This window comes from Stegostoma tigrinum, chromosome 10 (assembly GCF_030684315.1).
Source record: "Stegostoma tigrinum isolate sSteTig4 chromosome 10, sSteTig4.hap1, whole genome shotgun sequence".
NCBI lineage: Eukaryota > Metazoa > Chordata > Chondrichthyes > Orectolobiformes > Stegostomatidae > Stegostoma > Stegostoma tigrinum.
Genome location: NC_081363.1, coordinates 40,258,779 through 40,282,084, shown reverse-complemented (window position 1 = coordinate 40,282,084; position 23,306 = coordinate 40,258,779). Strand labels below are relative to the sequence as shown.

The window sequence follows — 23,306 nt, the reverse complement described above, 5'->3', positions numbered from 1 at the left end:
TTTTGTTCACAAGGCAAACCTGGACATTGTCCATATTGTTGGGAGGTTGTTAGTTTTGCAAATGTTCTGGACAGCTTGGTTAGGAACATGGCTAATTCTGGATTACACGTCTTCAATACTATTGCCAGAATGTTGGTGTAGCCCATTGCCTTTGAAATATCTAGTGTCGTCAGCCATTTCTTGTTATCACGTGGAATGAATCTAATTGATTGAAGACTGGTATCTGTGGTGGGGGCCTCAGAAAATCAGGGTGGATCATGCACTCATGACTTCTGGCTAGAGATAAAGGCAATTGCTTTCAACCTTGTCTTTTGCATTGATGTATCTGGCTCCCCCATTGTTGAATGCAGCCCTTTTCCTCCCAACAGTTGTTAAATTGTTTAATTCTGTTAGATGGCCAAAAAACCCAATTTTAAATTTATTGGACATAATGAAATACAGTAACAGAAACACTTCTATCTCATATGTGAACCTTTATACATTGTTCAAATGACGCAAGTCAACACAATGCGCCCCTTAATATTGCCACTAGCATTACAGCTTAGAAATACACAGATAACCTTTCATTAGCTCCAACTCACACTAAATATGCAAATAGAGTTAGTAAAATTTACAATGTTAAACATGCTGCAGCCACTGGTATCTGAGCTTAAGAGTGTCATTGCTGAAGTGTATCGTTACTGAAGTGGTTATGGTGTAAAAATCATTGGGAGCTGGGTCATACATCCCCTGAATTTGTAAACTATTCACCTCCAAGAACAAATCTGACTCAACTGTACAGTTAACTGTTTGGCAAGGTTCTTAAGCTCAGTTAGCCTAAGCAGTTTCTCAAAACAAACTACCTTAATTTGCCACCTAATTACTAAAGAAAATGACTTCCCCACTCAAAGAAAGCACAAGGACACTTTGTGGTTTAGATTCCAAAGTACAGGCAACATTATTCTGCTTTTGGCTGTCTGACGAGGCGCTACCTGACACCAAGCCAAAGAATTCTATTCTACAGCACTTCTTTGAGAAGCACATAAATTTGCAAGATCAGATCAAATTCAGAGTTTATCATAAGTTCTAAACTGATGGACAGTCTGCTTCAAATGTAGCTAAAATTAAGTGGCTTCCCACATGTCTGCTGCCTTGACTTCTACAGGCGATAGAAGTCATAGGCCAGGGTTAGGCCACATTTTATTTAACAGAGATGCTATTCAGCCGCATGCTGAGAATTTAATATGTACAACAAAACATCATATTTTTGTCAATATATTTACTCACTTTAAATTAAAGCCTGCTATTATAGGAGGGCTTTAAACAAAATAAAATCTCAAAGACGCATTTATTTGTTTGGCAAAGTTGACAACAGAACTAATAATAAGTAAAAAATGTGGACAACAAACTATTTACAGACATTTTTGATTTGTTTATTGTGACACAGGAATCAGATATTTGGTTCCAACATGGTTGACGTAGCTTTAATTGGTCCTCCAGGTGAATATCTATCATCTGTGATCTCAAAGGACATTTTAACTTGAGTCACATATGAAAGTGTGTATCACAACAGTAGGTTGTGCCAAAACAAGACAGCATTTGCTGAGGGCATTGACGTAGACGTGGGTATTCAATGGCATTTTTCCATTTTTCAATGGGATTCTTCTTAATGTCAAAGAGACTTCAGAATATTATCTTCTGAGCACTCAATCAATTCCATCTGTAAGTCATCAGGTGCTTTGGAGACAGCAACCAGGCATGGTTGAAAAGCTAGTTTCAGTGTAAGACCATGTTTCTCAAAATCTGCGAACCTTTCACCGTATTCTTCAATCAGGGAGGAGTCTAGAACAGCTGTGCATTCTTTCACGTCACATTTCCTTAATGATTTACATGTACTTTGTTCATTAATTACCTTTGCCACTCAGCAAAGTGTTCAGCTGAAAGTTCTGGTCAAGTAGGGAGCGTATTGAAAAAGGTCAGCTTTTTCCAAAACGCCTGGATTTTTTGTCACATATTATATATAGATTTAGTATTATTTTGCAAAAAAAAACCAGATCATTTTGCTTTGATATTATGTCACACAAATATGCAGCATTTCTGCAGAAATCCCTTTTTGACAATTCACACAGTTCATTTAGTTCTTCAAAATAAATCGTAACTTGTTTTTGCAAATGTAAAAGTTTTGAGTATTTGTCTTTGTGACAACCAGTGCACTTTTAGAATGATTTGGCAGATCCACACTGAATGTTTCACCATCAAGATGAATTATGTTATGAAACTGGTGACACTGGATCCATTTGCTCGAATGTAGTTTACAGTACCTATAACTTTATTTTGTGTGACACCTAAAACTTCAGATTTGGCATAGAGATTCTGTTGATGCAAAAGACAATGAAAGGAAATCAAAGTATCTGGATCTGGTAATTCTTTTTGAAGTAATGCAATAAATCCTTCATGTTTTCCTCTCCTGGAAGGTGCACCTTCTGTGCATACACTTCATAAATTCAGTTTTGCTTCATGGCATTTTTCTTTGAAAACAGTAAAGATGTCAATTCCATGTGTCCTCACTTTAAGGGTACCCAAAGCCAGTAACTCCTCAGGGCAATGAAAATCCACAGTAATAACACAAATAAAACCTAACACCTGCGCTAAGTCAGTAATGTCAGTGGGTTTATCCATGGCAATCAAATAATAAATGTCCTCACTTTGGCATATGAAGTTGTTCTGTTATGTGGAGGGCTAATTCATGTTGCTGATCAGTTATAGTCCCAATTGAGACGTAGTTGTCTTTACTTATTAAGCTTATCCGAATCTAAACATCCGACAACTTCAACAATGCATTCTTTATTGATTTCCACATTGCTAAATAGCTTACCTCTTCTTCCAAGTATATATACTATTTTATAAATCGCTTCAATGAAGTCAGTCCATTGTCCTGACATTGTCTGAAATACTTGCTGCTGCTTTTGATCTTTCATTTTCGTAAGTGCAGACTTTTAGGGTTCCCCTTCCAGTTTAGCATATTTGTGGTCCTCATGAGTTGCATCATGCTGCTTTGCATTGTATTGCTTTACTGTTACAATTATGGCATCGCAGAGCAAATACATCATTTAATCTTTCACAGACTACAATTCCCATTCTTCATTGAATACTGTTCTCTCCCTTTAATGTTCTTTTAGTTTTTGATGTGACAGGATTACCAGTAAAAAATTTTGAAGTAATACACAGATTTAAAAAGGTGGATGTAGTATTGGTGGACAAACAGGCAGAAGGCTGCAGGTTCCCTATCCCTGTCGAAGGCTGTTGCAGTGTATTTTGTAAAGGATACGTCACTGCTAAAACGCTGCGGGTGGCAGAGGGAGGGAACGCTTATGGTGGTGGGTCAGGTGCCTATCAAGTGGGCTTTGTCCTGAATGGCATTCAGTTTCTTGAATATCATTTGAGCTATCCTCAGGCAAATGAAGAGGATTCCATCACACTTCTGATGCATCTCATAAATGTAGATGTGCAGTGGGGAGTCTGCAGGTTAATTCCTCACTGCAAAACATCCAACATCTGTTTTGATCTTGGAGCTTATGTATTTGAATAGCCGGTTCAGTCTAGTCAATGGTAATCCTGAGGATGTTGATAATACGAAATTTAGTAATTGTAATAGAATTGAAATGTGAAGGAAAGATGGATAGATCTTCCCCTGTTAGAAATACTAACTTCCTGGGACTTGAGTGACACAAATGTCACTTATCAGCCTAAACTGGCACAAACAGCTTCAGTATAAGGAGTTGAAAAGGGTACAGGTTATTGTGCAATTAGGTAATATCCCCAATTCTGACACTATGAAGAAGAAAAACATTGAAAATGGTCAGGCCTCGGAAACTACTGAGAAGCTGTTGTTCTGAATTTCCGATCAACTGTCTCCAACAACTACAACCGATTTCCTAAATGCCAGTTATGATTCCAACCAATGGAGAATTATTCAAGACTCTCATTGATTTAACCTTTGCTAATGGTCCTTGAATCTACATCCAAAATACTATCTTGATTCAGGATCAGTACTCTCACCTCTCCTCTTGATTTCAACTTGATTAAGCATGGTCAGATCAAGGTTGTTAATATGTCAGAAGTTCATAACGCTAGTGGAACTCAAATGGAGTACTAACAAACTGATTAAGCAGTTCTTACTATCTCTGATTGCAGAGTTAAGTGCCATTTAAAAGCACAAACAATTATGTCATTCCTGACATTGCTTTGGATTGAGTATTTACTGATCGAGTGGTAATTGGCCAGATTGGATTAGACTTGTTTTTCAAGAGAAGACAAAATAATGTATGACTTGGAGGGCAGGTAATGCCAATGTTGTAGTTATACTGAAACATCTTGGCAACATGCATGGGTGATTCTGGATGACATCTTTAGTACTAACACCAAGTTGCTGTGACTGCCCATACTTATATCCATTTTCTTTTTCATTATTTCATAAGAGCATCATTGACGAGATCAGGATTTGTTAGTCATATCAATATCCCTTGAATCGAGCGACTTTCTAAGCCTTCAGGTGGCAGTTAGGAATTGACCATATTGCTGTGGGTCGAGAGGCACATGTAGGCCAGTATGGCTAAGGATGATAGATTGTCTTCCCTAAAAAAAAGTATCTGCTGCTTGGGACCTCAGGAAAGACCAAGATGCACCACCCTGTTAAGACTTCTGGCTAAAGATAGTTGAAATGCTTTAGCTTCATTTGCACGGACATACTAGGTTCCAATCAGTGAGGATGGTGACTTTTGTAGAATCTCCTCTACTGACTGCTTTAATATTCCTCATATATAATTAAACCTACCAGGACCTACCAGTTTTGCCCTGATCCATTGATTGTGGGATTTAAGGTTTTAACAAAGAAAATGTGGAGTATTTTGCTCTGTCCATCACACTTCTGCAATTTAGCATACACGTAGGACACGCTTGATCAGAGTGTCATTGACTCATTCTAAGGAAGACATGATGCTGCTTATGTTCTCAGCTGGTCAATTCTCTGGCTTGGTGACAAGGTCGGTTGAGAGATATACAGTGCAATGAATTTGCAGGTCGTTCTTGATTACAATTCTACTGTTTGTGGTCCAGAAGTCGCCTCATGGGTGCCCAGACTTAAACTAAACTGAATTCAGTATATAATGCAAAACTACGACCTGGTGTTGGTAACGATACACTAGCAACACCACCTGCTTTAACAGGGTCCTCCTACACATAGGTACACGCATAACCTCTGAACGCCACCAATCCTAACGAACACCTCGGCATAACCTTGCAGGTTTTACTTTTAACGCTTCTGTCTTGAAGAAATTATTTGACAACACGTGACAACAGAATGCAAAAACTCACCAGCCCCCACGCCACGAACGGTGCCCAGGCAAACGCGACGCACGCTGATGAGGTCACAGCACATGCCCTTGGGCGCGCGGTGATGATGCGCAGAAATCCCCTTTGATTGACAGTTCATGGTGTGAACGGGGTTAAAAGTAGCAGCCAATAGCAGCGCAGCCTCGCCGCGCTATATAATTCAATGGGGACGTGCGGGGCGCTCGGACACCAATCAGGGTAACGTGGAGATAGGCTGAGGAGGGAAGAGCAGGCTGAGAATTAAATCGGCTTCTTAAAATTCTCGTCATTCAGGTAAGGTTATTTAAAGAAAAAAACAATTTAAACGCTATCCAATAATTTGCATCGTTTTGTTACAAAGCCGTTTAGTATTTAATCTGAATGCATCTCTAGCAAAAATGCATCAGTGTAACTGTCTTCGTATAAATTGCAAAGTATTCGAAAAGATGAATTAAAATTATTTTGCTATGAAACGAAAGCGTCAGCTGTGGTTGCATGTTTTAGTTTAATGAAGTATTCCTCATTCCCTGCCTCCAAAATAATTCATTTGGATGTATGTTTGCTCCGAGCATTCTTCCGTGCATTGACTGATTAGTAAAGCAGTATTGAAGGAATTTTTAAATTAGTTCATAGATTGTCTTTATGTTAATGAAAGTTTCCTAGGGAGTAAAATGCTTCTAATATTGAAAACACATTCAAATCTAATTTTGTGCATTTAAGATAGATTCCAGCAAGCTTGGAAAGGATCAAGAATGGCATTTGGGCTAATCCATTGGTTTTAATCTGTGACATCTGGACTTTAACACTTAAATAGCTGCTGTACTTGAATTGTCCTCAAATGTTGCATACAATACAACGGGAAAGGGTCACGAAGGACGAGGAATTTACGTAATTGGAAGGTTATTTGAGAATCCAATAGTGTCTTTTCAGCGATATAGAAGTACAAGACAATGTCGGAAGGGCAAAAGTATTAATCTCAATGTCAAAAATCCATCTCTTCAAATAAAATCACGAAATCGTTTTTAGTAACCTTGATAACGGTAATCGAGACCTCGAAACGTAAGATGTGTCTGAAAGATGCTAGAGACTTTGCTATTATCGCTCAGAAGTTTATTTACACCATTTGCTTCAAGCACACTGCAAATTTCGAATAACTCGTGTTCTCGAATTCACGGTTTAGAAACCAGCGTTCTTGCTGAATGGCGTGATTTTTAAAAAAGCCGCAAATGGGTCTCAGTCGTATTTTTAAAGAGCTGGACGGAAACTATTCAAAGTCTGATTATTAGAAATTCGTATTTTTAATGCGATTTCCAAAACTCTGGTTTGCGTCCGCAGCAGAAGCGGTTACTATGCCATTCAGCAACAGCCACAACCTTCTGAAGATGAAGCATTCCGCGAAAGAAGAATTCCCGGATTTGAGCCAACACAATAACCACATGGCTAAAATCCTGACCCTGGAGACGTACAGCAAGCTGAGAGATAAGCAAACCTCCAGCGGATTTACCCTTGACGATGCCATTCAGACTGGGGTTGACAACCCAGGTAAAACCGCACTGTAACGAGCTATCTGCTTTTCTCTGTACAGGAGTGTTGCTTTCCAAAGGCTGTACGAAATCAGTTGGAAAATGTAAACTAATCCCGATCCTGATCAGCTGTCAATACAGCCTGTCATGTCCATCATCATTAAACGGATCATTTATTACATGGTATTTCCACTTTAAATTTAAAGTGCTCTGATTTTGTTTTTCCCTAGCCTCTAGGCTGTGAGCCTCGATGGATTGGATCGGTTTGCATTACACCAAGCGCGGCAGCGACCTGCTGTAGACGAATGGTAGATGGTGTCTGGGATGTGATCCGTCCTATTTATGTTTGATTTTTCACTTCCATCTGGGTGTGACTTCCCCCGCACCTCCAGTGTTGAAACTCAAGAGATTATGGCCAGGAGAGTCCCCCTGATCTGAGCAAACGCGAAAAGCACATGGTCCAAGTGCTGTGCAAGAAACTCCAAAAACAAGGCCACTCCAGGTGGCTTTACTTTGGATGATGTACAGGGATTGATAACCCCTGTAAAACCTTCCAGTCGGCTGGATGAGTGTGTCGAGTTCCTTCTCTAATCGCGTTAAACTGTAGTGTTTTAGTGGCCCGGCTGACTTTTCCGCCTCCCCGCAGTAAACTCCCGATTGTCAAAGGAACGTGAGACGTGTCCTTGTGAATCATTAAGTGACCGTTTTGCTGGGTTCTGTACCCTCTCTCTCAACTCACTTGAAGTAAGCAGATATTTGGAACCCTTCAATTGTCAGTATTGCGATCCAATTCTAATATTGGGAACAAAAATTTTCAATCAAAAATGCTGTAAGCAGCATATTTGAGATAACAGTGTGAAGCTGGATGAACACAGCAGGCCAAGCAGCACCTGAGGAGCACCAAAGCTGTCGTTTCGGGCCTAGACCGTTCATCAGTGACATATTTCTGTTGCTCAGTACCTTTTTTAAATTATTCTTTTCTGCTCTCCTTGCCTTCTAGTTAAAATTCTAACTCTGCCAGATTTAATTACCAATTGTTATATCCAATGAAAGAGTGCTTTTCTCTTTTTTCCCTGTACAGGTCATCCATATATTATGACAGTAGGTTGTGTTGCTGGTGACGAAGAATCCTATATGGTTTTTAAGGACCTCTTTGATCCAGTCATTCAGGACCGTCATGGTGGCTACAAACCTACTGATAAGCATAAAACTGATCTTAACCATGAGAATCTCAAGGTGAGGAGTCTCTATATGGAATTCTTTAAAAATTCACTTATGGGATGTGGGCCTTGCTGGCTGGCCAGCCAGTGACTTATTGCCAAGCCCTTAGGGCTTGGAGGTGTTGGTGAGCTGCCGCCTTGAACTGCAGCTGCCCACCTGCTGTGGGTTGATCCACAATACCATCAAGGAGGGAATTCAATGGATTGTGTCTTTATTTTTACGTGAAAAGTAAATGAGATGTAAAACTGCTGCTGGAAGGATTTTTGACTGGCATTATACTGGTAGTACTACAAGGTTAATGTTTTTTGCCAGAGCATTTGCTAACATTATTTAATGTTGTGCAAACTGTAGAACCTACTGATTTCTGTTTTGACACCACATTTTTAACATCTAGAATCTCTGCTTGGAGAGTTTATTTTTTATATAGCTTCCTATGATGCCTTTAATGGAACTAGAAAAACATGACTTGTGATTTGCCTAAGCCCTGTTTACCAGTTTCACAAATAATATTACTGTAAGGCATTTTGTTGAATCTTTTTGCATAATGCTCGCAGGATACTTGCAAGAATACCAATGGAAAAACATTCATCTCATAAAATGAGATGTTCAATGCATTTATCAAATGAGGATTGTTTGCAAATTTTTAAAGGAGAGCTGTCTACCTATCCCATTGTTTTACATGGAAATTAAACATTTTTAAATTGCCTTCTTGAATTCATTGATCACTTTCACCATTTTTCTGTAGTCAATTGGAACAAAAAGACCATCCAGTTCAAGGTGTCTTGTGCTGAGAAGAGTAATCTGATGCAGGTGATTCGTTGAACTGTTGCAATGGAGAATGTACACATTGTGCCTGTTTCAACTTAATGAACTAGCTTACAGCCATTCTGATACCATTCTTAGGATGACGCTTTCAGTTTAAAAATTAGTCAAACTAAACAAAGCCTGGCAGTTAACTGAGGTAGTAGGAACTGCAGATGCTGGAGAATCTGAGATAACCAGATGTAGAGCTGGTTGAACACAGCAGGCCAAGCAGCATCAGAGGAGCAGGAAGGCTGACGTTTTGGGTCCAGACCCCCCCTCCAGAAAATGGGCTTTTCTGAAGAATGGTCTAGGCCCAAAACATCAGCCTTCCTGCTTTTCTGATGCTGCTTGGCCTGCTGTGTTCAACCAGCTCTAAACCTTGTTATCTCTGGCAGTTTACTGTCAGTCTTCTGCCTCGTGCATTATCAACAGCAGTGCCTTTGCAAATTTGTTAAAACAATCCATATGCTGTTCCTTTACCTTTTTTGGCTAGTGCAAATTGCAAAGATTTGCTAAAATATCTAGCAATACTGCAGTTCTATACTAGCAAGTGATTAAATGGAACTAAAAATACTTGCATTGATATTGTACTGTACATGATCACAGGGCCAACCAGAACATTTATAACAAATTAAATACTCTTGACATTGTGTAGGAAATGCAACAGCCAATTTGCATGTGGCAAGATCTTGCCAGAGCCTGTTTTATTTTCAAACCCATTTAAGTACAAGGGATAATTCACTGCTGCACTTTTACAAGAGGGTCCAGGGATCTTTCGTTCAATTTGCATAGTGTCTTAGAATGTCTTTTCTGAAAGAGGGCATCTCTAGCAATGCAGCATTCTCTATGCTATGTGGTGTTTCAGCCCATTTCTGCCCAAGGAGAAAGCAGTGTTCATGTATAAAAATGAGATGTCCTTACAATAATCAAATTAGGATTAATTTTTAAACTTTTTTAAAAGGAAAACTTTCTCTACCTCTCCCACTGCTTATTTGGAAATTAAACATTGAATTCATTTATTCACTTTCACCATTTGCTATATTTTTAATGACGATAGCCAGCTTCCAGTTGAAGGTGTTTGTTTTGCATCCGAACGCCTTGAGCAATTTGGTTTTTAAAATTAATGTAGTTACTTGAAGGAGTTATTAACTAAAACTTGAAGTGCAAGGAAGTTTGCAATCTACCATTGTAACACTCCACTGCTGTTTTTTTTAGGAATACTTGAGCCTATTTGTGTCATTTGGTTGTTTGCCAATTTTAATGCTGGATGTGAAAATGGTATTGCTTTTCAAATCGATATAACTGCCTAATAAGGTTGTACATTGGATTGGAACAAAATACCTAGTCAAGCTGGCATTGCATTCCCTTTCTTTGGAGTACTTGTAACTAAAATTCCAATTTAATGTTATGAGGCCACTTGCATCTATTCCTTTTTTAATGGACGAAAAAAATCCACAAAGAAATAAATATGATTGTGTGGTTTTGTTTTAAGGGTGGTGATGACCTAGATTCCAACTATGTGCTGAGTAGCCGAGTCCGCACAGGACGCAGTATACGTGGCTTCTGCCTACCCCCTCACTGCAGTAGAGGGGAACGTCGTGCTATTGAGAAACTTTCAGAAGAAGGTAAAGTAAATGGATGATGTTACTGATTCACTTCACTAAATTATATTTTAATTTGAGCCATCAAAAACATTGGAAAATATTTTTATACTACTTCACAAACATAATCTAAAACTAGCCTTGAGCTCAATTATTTGACAACACAGTCTATAATCAAACCTATCATATTGTCTTTTTTAATGTTTACTTGCCCCTACCCCTGTGTTCCTGTACTGTATTCCATTTCTCTTGCCTAAATGTTATGCTTTTCTCTTCTGAAAAACAAATTGTGCATTTATTTTCTGCCCAAAAGTTGTTGCTCCTGCTAGTTGAATCCAGTCAGAACATGATAACCCTCAGCTGGAAATGGGAACTGGGATAATCGTGTATCCGTATACTTCCTTAAACAAACTCAAGCTGAGAGCAGTTCTGGAAAATCTAATGTTCACTTAACTGTAAATACCACATCTATGAAAACGTAACCCACATACTTATCCATTTATGGAAGCGAATGATTGTATTCTGTGCTTGTGACCTCTTGTTTCAAACACTGCAAATTTTAAACACATTGATTCTTGGAAACGAAACAGCTAATATATGGATGTAATAACTGCATGCCGTAAAACCAAAAAAACTCCTCTATGTAAAAAGTCTTTCCTGTAAAGAAACCAGTTTAAATGACAAACTAGTTCTTCAGTTGCTTGAAAGCTCAAAGATTTGAGCTGTCACCGGATAATTACTTCCTCATATCTGGCAAAAGTGAGTAATAGGAAGGTCATAGACCGAAGTACAAATATAGCATGAATGGGTGAATAATAAGCTGTCTGTGCTGCTGACACTCCCTGAAAGCAATAATGTGACTGACTTCCTGCCAAAGCGCTCAGAACCACGCGTTTCAGTTCATAACCTACAAAGTTTAAATGAAATCTGAAAAGCACTGAATAATTCATTACATTATAATACCTCAGAACATGACTCTCAAAATGAAAGCAAGAAATATTTGTACAAAACTGCTGAAATGTCTTAAACTTGCATTTTTTTTGATCAAATGATTTTGCTTGACTTGCATAATTACAGAAATATTTTGGTTTCAACTATGACTGAATTATACAAAAAGGAGCTGATGCATGGAGGGGTGGCAGTGGGGATGGAGAAATACATTATACCTTTTCTCAATCCAGGAGAGGTAACATCTTGCTACAGATCAAGGTTACCAAGCTGGTACATTTTTTTTGTTTTTAGCTCTTCAATTTTAGAATAGGCTGTCCATGTGCTAAGGAGCGACACTGATTCCTTCCAATTTGAGTTGTGGTGATCTCTTTCAGCATGAATGACAATGAATTAAAAGTGGCAGGTTTGCAACTCTAACTTTAAAAAACGAAAACATACAGGCTGAACTATTATTTGCACTAACTTCAACAGGAGTGTTCTGGAATGTCTTATTAGGTTGGAAGACACAGTGCGTGGCAAACCCTGTCAGGGTTTCTGCAGGTAACCTGTGTGGGTGGGAACCACACCTACACTCTAAGCCTGATTTTATTATTTTTTTTAAATCGACATTGACGTTTAGGACAAGGTAGGGATTTCTAGCATTGCTTCTTAATTCTGGCCATCATGGAATTTGGCAAAGCTCAGGGAAACTAATGCTCGTGATGTTGGGTGTGGCTCCTTTTGTGAGATATAAATGTGGCTCACCCTAGCATCCCGTCAATAACATCTGGAGAAGAAGCACAACTCGCTGTCAATTAATACAACTGAGTTGCAGTGAAAGATTGGATTCTTCAGTTAACAAGAATTTAGATCAGTGGATTTCAAACTCTTCTACGGTTCCAATCCCTTTTATGAGCAAATAGGGTTAAGGAGAATCCGAAAAGATTCTACAATATATTTAAAGGCAAAAAATAGCTAGGGAGAGAATAGTGCCCCTTAAAGATAATCAAGGCCATCTGTGTGGAACACAGGAGATGGATGAGATACGAAATGAGTATTTTGTTAGTATTTACTATGGCGAAGGATTTGGAAGCTAGACAACTTGGAGAAATAAATAGGATATCTTGAAGTATCCTTCCTTACAGAAGGAAGCGCTAGATGTCTTAATGCATAAGTGGATAAATCCCTGGGACCTGGTTAAGGTATATCTCAGAACTTTGTGGGCAGCTAGGGAAAAGATTGCTGTCCCCCTTGCTGAGACTTTTATCAATAACCACAGCCAACCTCCAGTCTGTCATGGTGCCAGTATTCGAGAAAGATAGTAAGGAAAAGCCAGGTCAACATAAACCAATGAGCTTGATGTCTGTGGTGGGTGAGTTGGAGATTCTGAAGGACATGTATTTGGAAAAGTAAGGACTGATTATGGATAGTCAGTGGCTTTGTGGATGGAAACAGTCTTGCTAACGAGTTTGTTTTTGTGAAGAATTGACAAAAACATTGAAGGCAGTGCGGTGGACACTATCTGTGTGAGCTTCAAGGCATTTGTCAAGGTTCTGCATGGCACTGGTTAGCAAAGTTAGATCACATGGAATCCAGGGGTGTTAGCCATTTGGATACACAATTGGCTTGAGGGTAGGAGGTGGTGGTGTTGGTGGTAGACGATGGTTGTTCAGGCTGGAGGCCTGTGACTTGGTGTGCTGCAAGGATCGGTCTTGGGTCCACTGCTTTTTGTCATGTTTATATAAATTTGGACATGACTATAATTTTGCAGATGATGACAAAAATTTCTGTAGTGAGCAGTGAAGAAGATTATCTCCGAATGACAAGGCCTTAGTCAGATGGGCCATTGGGCTGAGTGGCAGCTGAGTTTAATTTTAGATAGCTGAAGTGTTGCATTTTGAAAAGATCAATCTGGGGAGGACTTGTACACTTAATGGTTGGGCCCTGGGGAGTGTTGCTGAACAAAGACCTTAGGGTGCAGGTGTATAGTTCCCTGAAAGTGGAGCTGCAGGTTACCATGGTAGTGAAGAAAGCGTTTGGTATGCTTAACTTTTTCAGTGCATGGAATGCAGGAGTTGGATGTCATGTGTGGCTGTACAGGATGTTGGTTAGGCTGTGTATAGAACACTGCTTTCAATTCTGGTCATCCTGCAATAGGAAAGATGCTCTTTAAACTTGAAAGAGTTCAGAAAAGATTGACAAGGATGTTGCCAGGGTTGGAGGGTTTGGGCTACAGGTCTGAATAGGTTGGGGCCTTTATTGTTTTCCCCATGAGTGTCAGAAGCTGAGGATTGACCTTTTAGAAGTTTATACAACCAAGGGCAGTGGATAGGCTGAATGGCCAAGGTCACTGTCCCACAGAAGGGGGAATCCGAAACTAGAGGACATAGGTTTAAGGTGAGAGAGGGAAGATCTAAGGGGCAATTTTTTCAGAGGGTGGTGCATGTATGGAATGAGCTGCCAATGGAAGTGGTGGAGGCTGATGTGATTATAATATTATAGGCATCTGGATGGGTATATGAATAGAAAGGGGCTTGGAGGGATATGGGCCAAATGCTGACATGTGAGGCTAGATTAATTTAGAGTATTTGGTCAGCACAAATGAGTTGGACCAGAAGGCCTGTTTCCCTGCTGTACTTTTTTTTGACAACCCCTCCCTAAATTACAACATCATACACTTGTAAATTTCCTTGCATGCAACACCTTCACTTTAAGAAAATGGGCAACACTACACAGATTAGGGTGAGGAAAATGTTCACTGCTCACTGCAGGGGTCAATTTATCCATAGCAAGATCCTGGAGAGGACTTTAGCCTAGGGACAGCAGAATGGGGGAAAAAGCACTAGGGGAGCAAAGGGAGAGTAGGGAATAACTGGGAAGTACACTGTAGTGAGCATGGAGGACAAAGCAAGCCCTTGGTTGCTGGTTACTCTTGAATATGTCACCCTTTACAATCATCCTCCCATGTGGTGTTCCTGTATTGCAGACTTCTTGGAAGGTCTGTGCAGGAGTCCTCAGACCAAGATTGGGAACCACTGGCCCAGATGCACTAGATACGGACAGTTCTACTTTTTTTTTGAGAATGCATAAACCCTCCTGTGGCCCTGCAGTCTTTGGAGGCATCCCTCATCAGATCTCTGACAAGTCTTATGACTTAAAAATCAATAAACTTTAGGGGGAAACCTGCTTTGCCCAAGCACAATCTTTTGAAATTTGCATCATTCACCCTCTAATGTCAAATTGTTTAAATGACAGTGATGCACATGTTTTCATTTGATTAAAATGAAGTCACCTGAAACCTAATAGTTAGTGGCATTCGTTTAGTCTATTTGCTGTGCCTTCAATATTTTGTAGACACTTTTTCGTTTTAATCTTCATGTCAAAACCTCTTTATGTAATCAAGCCAAACTGTTCAAGCTAGAAATTCTAATCTAATTCAATGTTTTTCACAATGGGCTATATTTTCATTATTATTTATTATTCACCAGCTTTGGGAAGTCTGGATGGTGAGTTTAATGGAAAATACTATGCCCTGAAGAACATGACTGACCAGGAGCAACAGAATCTAATTGATGACCACTTCCTATTTGACAAGCCTGTGTCTCCTCTGCTGTTGGCCTCTGGGATGGCACGTGATTGGCCTGACGGCAGAGGCATCTGGTCAGTTCTTAGTGTGGAGAAATGCATATATAGTCGAAACTATTTTAATGTGATTGCTTCAGCAACCAGAATTCAATGTGCATTGAGTTAATGAGCTGCAGTGCAGGGTGGGCTTATCAGTTTCAGAAGTAAAGTTAGCCTAAGGTGCTTTTGCAGTAACCAACAGCTAATTGCTTTTCTGTTCAGATATTAGCAAGTAGTGCTACAATTAGAAGGCTGTACAAGCAATATTGAAGTGGGAGACAGTTTGGAATAAAGATCGGCTTTCTGCAAGGGTTTGCTGTTGCACTTTCATTTTTAGATGCTTATTTTTCAATTGGTTTGCACTTGCATGCACTGTATGGCCATTACTCATTGTAAGATTTATTATGCAGAAGTTAATGTTTTCACAATGCAGTCTGTTTCCTCCTCCTGGTTTGGTTTTTTATTTCTGTAGTTTAGCTGGAAAGTTGCATAGGCTTTATCACCAAATAAAGTTCCTAAATTAACCTTGCAAGTATTTATGGGTGGATTGGGTAAAAAGTGAGTTTCAAAATTGGCAGGTGCTACTGCTTGTCTTCCTCCTCTCCAACTAACACCCCCACCAGGTTGCCCCAGTCACCCCCTCAAGTGTTCATGGAATATATTTTTGGTTTGATCCCTAATACAATTGTGATTTCTTCTCCAGCTCACACTAGATTGTTTATCCAATCAGTCTGATAAGACACCAGGATTTGAAATGCAAACCAGCATGTAAAGAGAAGTAAGGATGGAAATTGTACAGGTGTTGGCTATAATTTTTCAACACTGCTTGAATATAGGCAAATGCCTGAAGACCAGAGAAGTGCACTTTAAGAGTCTAAAAAATAAATCCACAATTATAAACTAGTCTCCTTTGCTTACAAAAGCAAGGAAATTACAATAAACCTGTGTAAAATGCTGGTTTGGTCTCATTGACATATTTGTTGTTAGGTACTACATTTGAGTCATGGGATGTGAGCCTTGCTGATGAGATCAGCACTAATTGTCCATCAATATCCCTTAGTATCCAAGCCAACCACATTGTGGGTCTGGGGTCATGTGTAGCTAGCCAAGACTAGGTAATGATAGCAGATTTCCTTCCCTAAAAGATATTGGAGAACCAGATGTTCACAATATTTGAGTAGTTTTGTGGTCACAATAGTGACTAACTTTCATTCCCAGTTTTTTGCTTTTCTTTAAAAAAAGAGATTCAACTAAATCTGCTTCAAGCAGGATTTAAATCCATTTCCCCAGACATTACTGAGGGCTCCCAGATTATTTGTCGCATGACATCACTATATTGATGTCTGAAGGACACTAAATGCATTGGAGAGGGAACTGAAAATGAGTGATTGTAGGATGAGCAATGTCTGTTGTACAGTTACACTGGAGAAGCTGCACTGCTCTCAAAGATGAGAATGCTGAAAGGCAATTTGATTTGAGGTGCTCAAAATTACGGAGTTTGGCCAGTAGATGGGCAGAAGTGATTCCATTGGCTGAAGGGTTGAGTACCAGAAGATGCCAATTTTAAGCTGATGCACAAGGTTTTTAAAAATGGTTTTTAGGCTGCAAGTGGCTAGGATCTGAAATACACTTAGGGGATGGTGGATACAAATTTAATTGTTGCTTCTAAAAGGAAATTGGACCATTGTGAAGCAAAATTAGTAGGGCTACAGGGAGGGGGGGGGGGGAAACAGATAAATGGGACTAGCCCAGTAACTCCTGCAAACAGCAGGCATAAATGTGATGGGTCAAATGTAATGATTCTAAGTTCTTGTCAAAAGCACAATATTTAGTTGCGATTGTACATTGGCACTGACTTTAAATTTAAAGATACTGATTGATTCCATGTTAAGCTCACTTTTTCTGTTTTCTAGGCACAATGACAATAAGACTTTCCTAGTTTGGGTAAATGAAGAAGATCACCTTCGAGTCATTTCCATGCAGAAGGGTGGAAATATGAGAGAAGTCTTCACTCGTTTCTGTACCGGGCTAACAAAGGTACAAATCAGCTCCATTTGAGTTGGTAGCAGTTTAAAAAATTGGTTTTTCTTTTCAATCCTTTTTTTCTAATTCTCAAATTATAGATCGAAAATGTCTTCAAAAACAATGGTCGTGCATTTATGTGGAATGAGCACCTGGGCTACGTCCTGACATGCCCCTCGAACTTGGGAACAGGTCTGCGTGCTGGTGTCCACGTGAAGCTGCCCAATCTCAGCAAACATGATAAATTTGGTGATATTCTGAAAAAGCTGCGCCTGCAGAAGCGTGGTACAGGTAGGTTAAATCTTAACTAGAAAGCACATTGGATGACCTGTCTGGCACTTTACTGCTACAATGTGAACTGACCAATTGTAAGAACATGGAATAATTGAATTATTCTTCAAGTAACTCTCTTGCCATCAATCGTAACGGTAGCTATGCTCTAGAACTTTTGTGGCTAAGACTTTAAAGCTGTAAACTCCACATTTGCCAGGAACTATGACAACAAATTCTATGATTCTGACTCTGTGCTGGTGATATTTGCAATATTTCATAGTTCACTGATGCTCCTTCTTTATGACCTTATCCATGTCTTCTTTCTCGAGGTGGGATGAATACATGGCTTGAATCTGGATTATGGACACCACTTCCTCCATGGGGCTAGGTATCAAGGGTTAACTTTGCCCTCTACCAACTCTGAAACGGATGTTTCCTTCCCTCTTTGCCTTGGTGATGTGTGACACTACCCACAAAAAGTCATGCATCACCACTAAAATAAAATGCTGAACTGACGATCTGAATAAAATAGATTGTTTGGTGTGGGGGGGGGGCGTAAAAATCAGCAAGTCTTGTAGCATCTGCTTTAGAACCAGCTCTGAAGAAAGTTCACTGGATACCATGTTAACAGCTTGTCTCCACAGATGCTACCAGATCTACGGAGTTTCTCCAGTTTGTTTTTAATGTGGTTTTGTGTCTTACATTTATCACTGCCTGGTTTCCTGGCAGCATTCATTTTTGTTTCTGATTTGCTGTTTCAGCTACATTTTTGTCTCTGCATTGTGGATTGAGTGGCCATGATGACGGCTAACCACTGACAATATGGCTGATAACTTCTTCTGTGGACGATTTGACATAAACATGCACTACAGAAAATAAAATGTGATCAAATTATAACATTGACATGCTGAAGTAATGCTTTCAGTGCCGAAGTCACTCTGCGAGAGTTCTACAATTCTGCAGGGCATGTCAGATCTCTGGTGCTTTGTATGCTACACAAAATCCCAGGGTCATAAGGGCACTGCTATTAGCACATAGTGAGGTTGATGGAGATGCTGGAACATAGCATTTTTTTTCTAACATGGCTAGGCTGTCCATAATCTTCAATTCAATGCCATGAATCCTTAATCGCCACTTAACATTCCCACATCTTGCCTACCCTCTGTTCTGGTCACTACAATATTCTAATTTCCTCTAAGCAATGATGATCTGTTGCTGTATTATGGATGTTGGAAGGCTGCTAACAGTCAGTGATAAGAGACACTCTCTAGATGGATTTGGAAGATCACTAAGTAACTCTGTCTACAAGGTCTGAGAGCTGCGCCATCTTGGGTGGGCATCAACAGTGTGGTCACTGGCGGGGTGGTGGTATGAAGATGAAAGCTATCTTCTTGACGATGACTGGCCTTTTGAGTTATGGTCCTCTGTCACATGTCCAGAGCAGTATCGCTGCCATCTTAGGAAGCAACTTGCTCTGCTGCCATGACCCTGCAAGCCTTTTTGAACAAGGCTACTTGCAGCCTTGATGTTATCATGCAAGATCAGACTTGAACCAGATAGATGCTCTTGAGTTCAAGTTCTGCTCCAGGACCTGATGGCCAAGGAACATGCATCATAGCATTAATCAAATAAGTTGAGCATCAATCTGCAAATATTTCTAATGCCTCCTAATTGCAGGCAATAGGAGAAGGAGATTCCAGGTCAGCCATGTGATAGAAATACAGTAGTGATGTTGGCTGTCATGTGCAATGTTCTAGATAAATGTGGAGATGGAGGAACGGAGCAAGAATGATGTTTCGGGTTGGGACCCTTCAGAATTTGAATTCCCAAATGTGCTTGTGGAGTTGGCTCCTGCTCCTAGACTGGATCAAATGGGCTCCAAGCTGTTTAAAAGCCCTGAGCCAAGTTGGTGGTCAACTTTCTCTTGCTCCTGGACATTGTGCAAATTCTACTTAGCAGGCTTCTTGAGACATCAAGTACTTTGTGCAAATCCATCAGCATTCTGCTGTAGCTTGCTGTTCACCTTATTTCTCTGCAGCATAGCTTGAGTGCAATGTTTTCTGGCACCTGTGACCTTTTTATTGCACTCTGCCTGTAAGCTGCTTGCATGTACATCCCACCTCTGTGCCATGCTTTAAACTGTGACCGATAGCTGCCTGATTGTGAAATCAAGCCCACTGTCTTGTATCATCTTCTGAAGAGACCAGATGTGGAAGGGATCTGGGTGATGGAATAAACTTGTGGTTTGGAGTGTGATGTGAGACTTGGAGAATTAGGTATGAGATGCCATCTTCAATGTTGCCATCCAATCCTACTGGAAACAGCCTCATCATGGCCTTCTGAAAGGGCCAAATAAGCAAATGCTAATAACTGCAGCCTAATCCATTTGTCATAGAAATGGCTTTGAGAAGAAAGAGTAAAAAGGGCAAAATGTTGTTCCACTCTGTTTTCTTATTTCTTAACTTTTTGCATTTGTAAGGAATAATACAGCACTTTCTATCCAGAGATAGGTTAAATTGAATGTATATTCTGGTCCTTGTTCACTTTCCCAACACCCCTCTGCACCACCCCACATTAAATTGTATCTCTTATGTCTGATCTCACATTTCCTTTGTTTGACATTATTTTTGAACCCTGTTGTGTAGTACAGTAGACTGCACTCCACATCAAGAAACATGTATTACTTTTTGATTCCTTCCTTAATCAACCAATTTTCTCATCCCTTCCTGTTGCTGTTGCACTGTCTCAATGTTTGCCAGTACGTTGCACAGAAGGCTATAACAATCGTATACAATATGTTGCATGCATTTCTGCATTATCAGTTTCATGTCAATGAATCATGCTGGCTATCCTTGACTATCCATGCATTTTTAAATTCTTAATTTTATGGCCAAATATGGATTCCACACTTATTGACGACTGATTCTACAATACGAATTTGGTTAAAATGGTGAAATTAATTTGCAAGATTCTGCAATTGCTGCAGAATGTTTTGAGACTGAAGTATGACCTGAGCACTCTGGTAAATTTTGACCTCTTAATTTTTGCATGGTTACCTTTGAATGGTATGCCGGCCTCTGGCTGAAGAGGGTATAACATTCACTCACTTCTAAATTTAGATTACCACATCACTTACAAATGGAGGTATTTCCATTTGTATGGAGCCTGGTTAAGAAATAATTGGTGAGAATCCAGATTTAACTTTTATTTAAATGGCAAGTCCGGGATAGGCCTGTACCCATCTTAACAGTACATCTAAAGGAGCTGTACCTTACAAAGTAAGACCGCCAAATGCTTGAGTTTTAGCTTGCAGTGTTTCTCACCCTGACTAAACATCAGGAAGAGCGCCTGTCCAGATACATGAGACTATTTTTTCCCCTTGGGAGGAAGTCCCATTTGCAAGCTGTCAGGCAATCTGTGCCAGCAAGTCTGCAGTCCAGATCTGTACTGAGTGGTAGTCACTGTTTGTTTGGACCATGTGTTCCCCATTGCTTGGGATTGGAGGCTGGGTTCAAGAGGTGAGGCAGAGGATTAAAGAGGTTAGTGGGGTGAAAGTGACCTTGTAAAAAGGGAGTGGCTCTAGGGACTCCAAAGAATATCCAATGTGCTCACCTGCTGGGCCTCCACATGGCAGTGATCCTTTCCACTACAGGCAAAATAGGTGGTAGTATGAGTCCTGTGTAATCATTCAGTGAGGCATTTGAAGGGCCTTAATAGGCCCTGTAGCAGACAAATTATCTACACCTTTCTGTGAGGTCAGAAGAAGCAAGTGGTGCTAGAAAAGCTAGTTGCTGAACTGTATGCTAGTGCCTTTACCCCTTCTGGTGAGAGGATAAAATTCAGCCCTACTATGCAGGTCACACTTAGTTCTTTCAGAGTATTATCGAATATTTTGAGACAATTGCTTAGTTTGCTAGCACTCCAGATGGGGGTGGGAGATCTAAAAATAAAATGCTCAAAGGAAAGAACAAATACATAACATAAATGAAAGTTCACTTCACTTATTTGTTTAGTTGGGATTGACACTAGTTCAGAACTGAGCCAGTTTTAAAGCATTTTTGTAAATGGCTTGGAAACACCCTTACTTTCTGCATTGGTAGAGGACGCTTCTTAGACACTGGTTCTGAGGAAGGGTCACCAGACCTGAAACATTAACTCTGTTTTCTCCTTCACAGATGCTGCCAGATCTGCTGAGCTTTTCCAGCAACTTTTTTGTTTGTTCTGACTTGCAGCATCCACAGTTCTCTTGCTTTTTTTAATTGCTTATCATCCTTCCTAGGAGAGATCTGGTTCACCTACTGGACCAAATGTGAATTCTGTTGAATAAACCTAAACCAGTCTTGATTTTGACCTTCTTCATCCCTGAAGAGCTAGTGCGTTGAGTTTTTGTCACTGTAAGCACTGTCACAAGATTAAAACATGATTCATTTCAGACTACATTCAGATATTGGAAATTTACTGAAGTTAAAGTTTTTTAAATCTTTTCTGCAGCTATATTTCCATGAAACAGCTCAGCTTCTTTATTCTATGGAGCTGTTTCAAGAAAAACTTTGCAAAGCTTTTGTGGATGTATTGCTTTTGCAATTTGTCTTTGAAATTTGCTATACTTTAAAAGGAACTTGGTGTAACCTAAAACACTTTCTTAAATTGGTAACTAATCCCCACTTTTTTTCTGTCTGTTTTGAAATGTGAATATTCCAGTGTAATTCAATGACTTGAAAGGGACAACTTTTGTCTTTTGGACAAGTGGACTGTGGTATTGTTACAACTGTAACTTAATACTATCAATGCAACTAACATTTAAATGTTTATTGCTTTCTCATTGCTAGGTGGTGTTGATACTGCTGCAGTAGGTGGTGTGTTTGATATTTCCAACGCTGATCGTCTGGGTTTCTCTGAAGTCGAATTGGTTCAAATGGTGGTTGATGGTGTGAAGCTGCTAATTGAAATGGAGAAACGCCTTGAAAAGCGTCAGGCTATCGATGATCTTATCCCAGCTCAGAAGTAAAGTCACTTTATCGCACAACTTCTAAACTATTCACTGGATATATTGTATAATATTATGAAAACTTCCAAGATGCCAGTCTGGATTGGGGAAAAGTGTTGTCTTTAGCAAAATATCTTCCATAAATGTAGTAATCTTCAAATTATAATCACTGCAATGTTATTGTGATGGATTAAAATGAATAAATATACTTTGGTCCTTACAAATGAGTGCACAGTAATTTTCTTAGAATCTTGCTTAAGCCTGTCTGTTGGCTAGCTATTGTAGTTTGCAATTTTTTAACTGCTTTGGTGGTTTCAGAATCTCAAATCTCTAAGTTGTTTCCTGCCTAAACTCTATTTATACCAGGTCTATTCAAACATTTATATATAAACGAACTTTTTTGAACTTGTATTTGGAGTAATCTGTAATATTGACACTGGATTTCTTTTGGCATCATATTGAATTTATGAAACAAATAGGCCGTTGTTCCAATGATCAATGGCTGTGTTATGCTCCACACAAGCCTCCTGTTGTCCTACCTCAACTTAAAATAATCAGTCCAATCTTCTACTCCTTTTCTGCCTTTGTTTACCTGACTTTTCCCTTAAATGCATTTGATGTTGTTTCTCTCAGCTACTCCTTGTGAGAGAATGTTACTCTGCTTTGAGTAAGAAACTAACATTCTCCTTCTCTTCCTTTTAACAAGTATGGTCACTAGTTAGTTTTGAATTTCCTAACTCACTTTTTTTCCCTACATCTATCAGTCTTTTCATTATTAAAAACTTTTACTCTTCAGGAATTTTTTCTTTTAATGTTGACTAAGCATCCTTTCTTCACTAAGGTGATGGTTGTACTAACTGGAAGCTATTGCTTTCAGTTGTAAGCTGCCTTTTCGTTTTTCTCTTTGCAATTCTGAATGAACTAATTCTTATGTGAAACATTTGAGTAGTCTAGACAAGTATTGCGGCATCT

The 23,306-nt window shown here is 39.6% G+C and overlaps 2 protein-coding genes across 3 annotated transcripts in view; one reads left to right on the top strand and one right to left on the bottom strand.

Annotated features, from left to right (window-relative positions):
* The window catches only part of trmt61a (tRNA methyltransferase 61A), a 37,497-nt gene extending 32,089 nt beyond the window's left edge, over positions 1–5,408 (bottom strand). The window contains exon 1 of the mRNA XM_048538469.2: positions 5,353–5,408. The gene's annotated coding sequence lies outside the window, so the exon portion shown is untranslated. The remainder of the gene's footprint in view (positions 1–5,352) is intronic.
* A 114-nt stretch (positions 5,409–5,522) lies between these two features.
* Positions 5,523–22,558, top strand: LOC125455928 (creatine kinase B-type). Of its 2 annotated transcripts, none has more exons than XM_048538499.2 (8): positions 5,523–5,643; positions 6,688–6,891; positions 7,954–8,108; positions 10,390–10,522; positions 14,917–15,088; positions 16,966–17,089; positions 17,176–17,365; positions 22,177–22,558. In XM_048538499.2, exons 2-8 carry the CDS (start codon positions 6,699–6,701, stop codon positions 22,353–22,355), a joined length of 1,146 nt encoding a protein of 381 aa, XP_048394456.1. In that variant the 5' UTR covers positions 5,523–5,643; positions 6,688–6,698; the 3' UTR covers positions 22,356–22,558. The 2 variants fall into 2 exon arrangements, with proteins under 2 accessions (XP_048394456.1, XP_048394455.1); XM_048538498.2 differs by having other exon boundaries at positions 6,685–6,891.
* Positions 22,559–23,306: the final 748 nt, after the last annotated feature.

Excerpts from the sequence above, each read along its gene's own strand:
- LOC125455928 (XM_048538499.2), top strand. The coding sequence starts at position 6,699 with ATGCCATTCAGCAACAGCCACAACCTTCTGAAGATGAAGCATTCCGCG. Across the intron at positions 10,523-14,916 it reads TGAGAAACTTTCAGAAGAAG|CTTTGGGAAGTCTGGATGGT; the intron begins GTAAAGTAAATG and ends ATTATTCACCAG. Across the intron at positions 15,089-16,965 it reads CCTGACGGCAGAGGCATCTG|GCACAATGACAATAAGACTT; the intron begins GTCAGTTCTTAG and ends TCTGTTTTCTAG.